Source organism: Berghia stephanieae, chromosome 3, assembly GCF_034508935.2.
Source record: "Berghia stephanieae isolate SIO BIC M18660-M18661 chromosome 3, UCSD_Bste_1.3, whole genome shotgun sequence".
Lineage (NCBI taxonomy): Eukaryota > Metazoa > Mollusca > Gastropoda > Nudibranchia > Aeolidiidae > Berghia > Berghia stephanieae.
In genome coordinates, this window is record NC_088362.1 from 78,863,009 (window position 1) to 78,870,508 (window position 7,500).

The 7,500-nt window shown below is 32.6% G+C and overlaps 2 protein-coding genes across 2 annotated transcripts in view; one reads left to right on the forward strand and one right to left on the reverse strand.

The window, feature by feature from the left end:
• The window catches only part of LOC144968532 (MFS-type transporter SLC18B1-like), an 8,222-nt gene extending 5,898 nt beyond the window's left edge, over positions 1-2,324 (forward strand). The window contains exon 2 of the mRNA XM_078906993.1: positions 1-2,324. This exon is cut by the window's left edge and continues 2,400 nt beyond it. Coding sequence (XP_078763119.1) covers positions 1-307 — 307 coding nt within the window. The 3' untranslated portion in view covers positions 308-2,324.
• LOC144968535 (uncharacterized) overlaps positions 1-7,500 on the reverse strand; it is a 131,506-nt gene that overhangs the window by 71,823 nt on the left and 52,183 nt on the right. The window lies entirely within an intron of this gene.

The window sequence follows — 7,500 nt, forward strand, 5'->3', positions numbered from 1 at the left end:
TGGGGTGGGCATTTTCTTGTTCGGTGTCAATTTTGGATGCATGCAGGCTCCAGCATTGAAATGCATGTTCAACGGAGCTTTGAAATTAGGCTATAAGAAAAATGCAGACACTTGTGCGCTGGTTTCGGGACTGTTTAATTCTGCGTTTGCCTTAGGTGGATTTATCGGGCCAATTGCAGGGGCTGCTATGATTCAAGAGTATGGATTTGCAAACAGCTATACGATTATTGCATTCATTAATTTGTTTATGTTTATAATATCGTTGGGATTTTACTTCTTTCTACATAGGAGTTCTCTTAAAAGTTAAGAGGAGGCTGGCATTCAATCAGACAAATGACGTATGTTGTTGCGACGGCATGAGCTGTTCCATGCAAATGAGGCATGATTTTACGAATTGATACTATGTGTTTAGGTAAAATGCTCACAATAATCGTCAGCCGGATATAATATACCAATACACAAAACTGTGTATGAGCTTAAACGTCAAAAGACAGATTGATATAATCTATTGTCAACTTATTAGTAAAATGGCTGTCTAAAAATAATAACACAAAGCTGAGTGACGTCAATTCTGTGAAGTATTAGAAATGAAAAATTGTTTTGATTTTAAAACTAGATTCTGACAAATGTGGTGAAAATTTAATTATAATTTTGTTTCCTAATGACCAAACAAATTATTTGATAAGCAAAATGATATCAAATCTACTTTGAATAATTTTTAATGCCTAGTTGTTGTTTTTTTATGAATTATGTCTCAATAAATCTCCCTGCAACGTCTGACGCAATTGACCACTAGCATTCGTGTACAGCTTATCAGCAATTTGCAATGACTTAAAGGTACTTATTTGATAGAATAGATTTACTTATAATCAAATATAGAAAAATAACATTATCCTTTTACTATTTGAGGTACTAGATATATGTGCTTTTATACTTTATATCTCTTGGAATTATCTTGTCGTAAAGTATAATATTCTACTCTTACCATATCATTATGTGCTTTTATTCAATTGTACTTTTTGTCGCATAGAGAGAAAATTCTCTTATTGTTATTTGCGGTACCATATCCTTGTGTGCTTTATACAGCGTGCCTTTATGAAATATCGTGAATTTCGACAATACATAGCTTTCCAAGTCTGTTATCCCACATATGTTTAAACATTCTAAAATACATGAACAAATATTGTGCGCAATGCTTGATAAAAGTAAGCAGAGGGGAATTATACGTTGTAAATAATTGTGTCAGTGCATGGCATAATAAGTCGGAAGGTGAAAATTTTGGATATGCACTTTTTTTCATTTTCTGAAAGAAAATGCTCCCCAGAGAGTTTTAATCTTTATTTGAAGTAAATCGGGTCATTTTTCATGGTTATGGTCAGGTGAATGGGAAAGGTATCAAGCAACTTTTCTCAAATTTTATACTTTTTCAACTTGACTAGCTGTAAAAATATTTTGAAGTGAAATTAAGTTTTGATATTTCCCAAAGATGTAGAAAAGGGTTGATTTAATCATTTATGACAATATTTCATTTTTGATAAAAATTGACCTTCTAACTGAACTTGGCAAAATCTCAGTTCAAACCTTTTCACCATCCGACTGATTATGTCATTCATTGTAACAATTAGTAAAGAGTTTACATTAAAGTCAGCCAAAAAAAAAAATATAGTAATCCATTCTTCCTTGCTCTTAACTAGAAACTGTTGATTAGATTATTGCTCAAATTGTAAATCTTAAATTGCATTGTAAATCATGCCCTTTTTAGAACTGTTAGAAGTCGACATTTTTCGATACCTCCACTCGTAGCACACGGGGCGGACCACTCAAAACTGCCTAGTATTACGAAAACTTAATAGAATTACGATATTTTGGCTGGCTCAAATTTCAGAACCTCATGAACATCTCTAAGTCAATAAAACTAATTGAAAATGAAAGTGGATGTCAGAATACATAATTGTAAGGATTTTTAAATAATATTTAATAATCGTGAGGGTAAATTGTTTATTTTTAAAGTAAACTATAGCGACTACAATATTTATCTCCCAAAAATGCGTTTAAAAAAAAAAGAATTTAGGTAGGCATCATAATAGGATGATGCACAAAGATCTGAAATGACATTAACAAAAGAGAGCACACCCATCAGGTCGACCCAGATGAAGGATGTGCCCATACCACTCACTGTGGGTAAACATCATATCAGTTCAAAGGCAAAGTGCAGGATATCCAAAACAATTTCATTTCTACGAACATAAATCTGTTTTACGCAATACGTTGCAAGCAATACCATGTGATATGCTTTGACCATTTAATTGCCGTACTCTAGGAAAAACCCGTAATTAAAAATTTGGCCAGAAAACTTGCCCGTCAAATATCGATCGATTTAAATGATCCTCATCTTGACAAAAACAAAAATCTCAAACATGAGACTTAATGAAGACTTCGCAATGTCCCAGGTTTGAGGGTTTTTGCCAAGATGAGGGTCATTTAAATCGATTGATATTTGAAGGACGAGTTTTCTGGCCAAATTTTTAAATACAAGTTTTTCCAGAGTACGACAGTTATGTGGTTAAAGAGGTTGATAAAAAAAAGCAAGATTAATGGAAGATAAAAGCCAGACATGGTGAGCAAAGCACTGGGCAAATACAAGATTTATGGATGGACTCAGTAAAAAAAATGAACAGACTTCTTGAACTCAGGATGCAATCAAGAAGGTCCGTGCATTTTTCTCTTTGATTTGTCTGGCACAATTTCATATATACATTCCCCCTTTTTTTAAATCTCACACAGTGCCTCTCCCTAATTTGTCAATTTCGATAGTATTGCCTCATGAATTATAACTTTAGATTTTAAAAGTTTTTAAAAGTTTTCTAAAAAAAAATTCTAAATTTTAACAGAGGAAGAATATTTTACTAACTTCGCTTTCTGGTCTAGTGGTTTGACACTTAGTCTACATTATGAAGTTCCGCTGTTGGCGACAAACAATTAAGTCTTTCATATGATCTTTACTTATATGACAAGAGTACCCGGTCGGTAGAACGTTAGGTGTGTATGGGATGCGGTATAAATAGCATGTGGGCAAGAGACACAAAATATTCGATATGTAAAATGTTCTTTGGGTGTGCCACCGGAAGGTGGCTTTTCTTTGAACTTTGTTAGCCAGAAAGCAAACCGTTTAGCCCATCAACATCAAAAATATCACTCCGATCTTAAAACTAAATACATATTTGAACGATAACAGCCCAAATTGTTGAAATCTCTGTCCCATTTGATGCACATATTGATAAGTCATTCCAAACCAAATTTAAAAAGTACTTTTCTTTATGTATGGAATTAATGCTATTGGATATATGTCAGAGGTATAGTTATTTCTGTAGGTAGCCTAGGTTATGTCCATGGTGGATGTGTGAATGGCTTAAAGATTCTGGGCATGAAAAGTAAAGAAGCAAAAGTCCTCTCAAAATGCATAAGCAACAGTGCCATCATTGTCTCTTCCAAAGTTTGGAGACAAAGAAGTAAAATTGATCTATCATCATTATTAGCACTACATATTTAATAATATAGTTATTTGTCCAGTTATGTATCTCACTATCTGTTTATGTATCCATTTGTCAATTATGCTAAATATTGCAATTTGCGTGTTTATTGAAATAATCTATTTTATTATTATTATTATTATTATTATTATTATTATTATTATTATTATTATTATTATTATTATTATTATTATTTATTGTTGTTATTGTTATTATTTTATTATTATTATTATTATTATTATTATTATTATTATTATTATTATTATCATCATCATTATTATTATTTTTATTATTAAATCATTGCTTCCGTTGTTATTGTCATCGTCGTCGTCTCCATCACCACCATAATCACCACTATTATTATCATCATCGTCTTCATCATCGTCATTATCATCGTCGTTATCATCACCATCATTATCATCATCATCATCATCATCATCATCATCATCATCATCATAATCATCATCATCATCATCATCAACATCATCCGTTGTTATTGTCGTCGTCGTCGTCTCCATCACCGCAATAACCACCACTATTATTATCATCATCGTCTTCATCATCATCATCATCATCATCATCATCATCATCATCATCATCATCATCATCATCATCATCATCATCATCATCATCGTCGTCGTTGTCGTCATCATCATCATCATCATCATCATCATCATCATCATCATCATCATCATCATCATCATCATCATCATCATCATCATCATCATCATCATCATCATCATCGTCGTCAGCATTAATATCATTATTACCTCTGGGACATTCTGTGCCAGGATCTGAACCTTCACTGTTCAAATTGATACTCCAGTTATATACACTGTACACTATTTTAGGAAATGGTATTATGTCAATATATTATATATATTATATATATATATATATATATATATATATATATATATATATATATATATATATAACGAATAATACTTTTTTGCACTACAGTTGACAGGGCTTTCAGTCTTGTATGTATATATTATGCATTGTTATATTATTATGGTTATCTTCTATATGCGCGCGCGTGTGTGTGTGTGTGTGTGTGTGTCTGGGTGTGTGTGCTTTGCATGTCATGGTTAAAGATATATGTTTGTACACCACATTTTCATGAGTACATATAGGTTGAAATATTATCTTATCCAGTGTATCATTATTGTAATCTTTAATCAATAGATTTATGGCATTACTATTAATATTAGGGCATTCAAGGGATTTTATCCTATTTTGCCCTATACCATATGTTATGTTATGTTATGTTATATATATAAATATATATGTATATATATATATATATATATATATATATATATTATATATATGTGTGTGTGTGTGTGTGTGTATGTTTGTGTAATTGTGTATTGATAGATAGATGATATGTGTGTCTGAGTGTGTAATCATGTAAAGAGACAGATAGATAGATAGATAGATAGATAGATAGAGATAGAGAGAGAGAGAGAGAGAGAGAGAGAGAGAGAGAGAGAGAGAGAAACGTATACATACATCTTCAGGTATACAAAAACTTGTAAAAATGAAGTGTTATCAAGGCTAAACGCGAGGTTTCAATAAGATAAAGAAATGAGTTTCGTCTTTCTTTTTTCATTAGAGCCAAAAGCTAATAAACAGAATACTAATTCATTTGTATTTTTGTACAAACCAGAATGACCTGGATTTGTTGTAACGTTTTCACTTAGTAATTTTTGTGTTGAAATGTTAAATGTGACTCATTGCTCTATTCAATATTTTCCTTTCATAACGATTTTATTAACTCACACTTTTTATCATAATAACCAAAAGCTGAGAAACAAAATATTAATTCATTCGTATTTGTTTACAAGCCGGAATAATCAATTTTGGTTATGAGGTTAATTGTTTAGGAAGGAATTATTTTGATGAAAATTTAAATAACTCTCATCATCCTATTCAAAAGTTTTCTTTCTTGACAATTTTATCAATCACAATCTTCGGAGAAGAATCGTTAAACGTGTGCATAATGTTTGTATAAATTTTGACTTTCTAAAAATTTAGTTTTTGGAACCTAGTCTCTGTCCTATTATCCAAATGCAAACTAAATTTTAGTGTATGAAATTGGTGTGTCTGTTATTTTATATGTGAAATACAGATTTTTGTTCAATAGCTTTTATTTCTCATAAGTGGTATATAAAAGGAAGGTTATATACATGAACTGAAGTTAAAATTGAACCAACTAAGCAAACATATAGTACAAGAACGCTAACAAAACAAATTCAAGATAACGATAGTCTGCTTGTGTTTGTGACATTTGAACGTTAGTGATCACAATCACAGCAGCATTATATATGGGTATTGACAAATTAAACGAAACAAAATTAATTACATTAAGTAATTATTCCCACATACTATACTGTCGAGTTCAGAAAAAAATCACATTTTAAAAATTTTGGCCAGAGAACTCGTCTTTCAAAATTCGATGAATGGAAATGAACCTCATCTGAGACTTCAAGAAATTCTCAGGTTTTAGAGTTTATGGCAACCGGGGGTCCTTTTAATTGACTGATATCTGTAGGAATAATTTTCTGGCCAAAAAATTTGGAAACATGTTTTTTTCAGAGTACAACAGTATAATGAATTTCATTTTCTATTTGTAACTGTGTTGACTGACGGAAACATAATTAAGGAGTTGGATAATGTGTAATCAATTTGAAAATATTTTTTTTTTAATTTTATCCAGAAAATAAAATATCCATTTGGTCTTTTAAAGGGTTTGTTCTTACAACGAGTTTTACCTGGGTATGTGATACATCCATGTCCTACGGTGGCTAAATTGTGATTTTAGGCTAATCAAATTGTTTATAATATAATCCCATGACGGAGGAAACCATGTCTTCAAAATTCCCTGACGATTCTGAGTCTTCTCCAATAGTAATTGAAACTACAAATTATAATGGAGCTATAGAGAATACTGACTCCAGTCTCGGCCATGACCAAACTGTTCGTGAAAAAGACTCGGGTCGAATCAATAACTCGAAGACAAACACGTTTACACAAATGTCACAAAGAAAGAAAATTGTGCTGACATTTTGTGGTTTGGCAAATTTCACGACGACAAGCGCGAACTGTCTTGTCTACCCGTTCTATCCCCTGGCAGCTAGAAGAAAAGAAATGGGTCTATTCATGATTGGTGATTGGCGCATAGGAGTAAAATTTGTGTATTTTTCTTTGTTGCAGTTGTGGTGGTAATGATGTTGAAGATGACAATGGTGTAGTCGTTTTGGTTGTGGTAGTGATGGTGGTGATGATGATGACGATAATGTGGTTGCGGTGAAGATGATGATCATTACGACGATGACGATGACGATGATGATGATGATGCTGATGATGATGATGGTGATGATGATGATGATGATGATGATGATGATGATGATGATGATGATGATGATGATGATATCTGTTGTAGTAGTGGTGGTGATGATGATAATATAGTGGTATTTGCAATGATATGACGGATGAGTTGCAGTAGTGTTGTAAGTGACGATGATGATGTGGTGATGGTGATGGTGATGATGATGATGATGATGATGATGATGATGATGAGGAGGAGGAGGAGGTAGTGGTGATTGCTGTAATGGTGAGTGTGATAATGATGTGGTGGAGGAGTTGCAGTCATTGTGACGTTGACGATGATGATGTGGTGGTTGTGGTAGTGGTGGTGGTTGTGGTGATGATGATGATTATGATGATGATGATGATGACGATGCTGAAAACGTATATAGCGCTATTACTCCGAGACACCAGACTCAAAGCAAATTACTCAAATTACTCAAACTCAAATTACAAATTACTTTGGCTGAAACATACTCATTCACAGACACACACAAGGACACACACACACACACACACACACACAACACACACAAACCAGACCTATCTTGCTTCCCATATCATCTACCAAAATCGAAACAGATATGTTTTAAGCGAA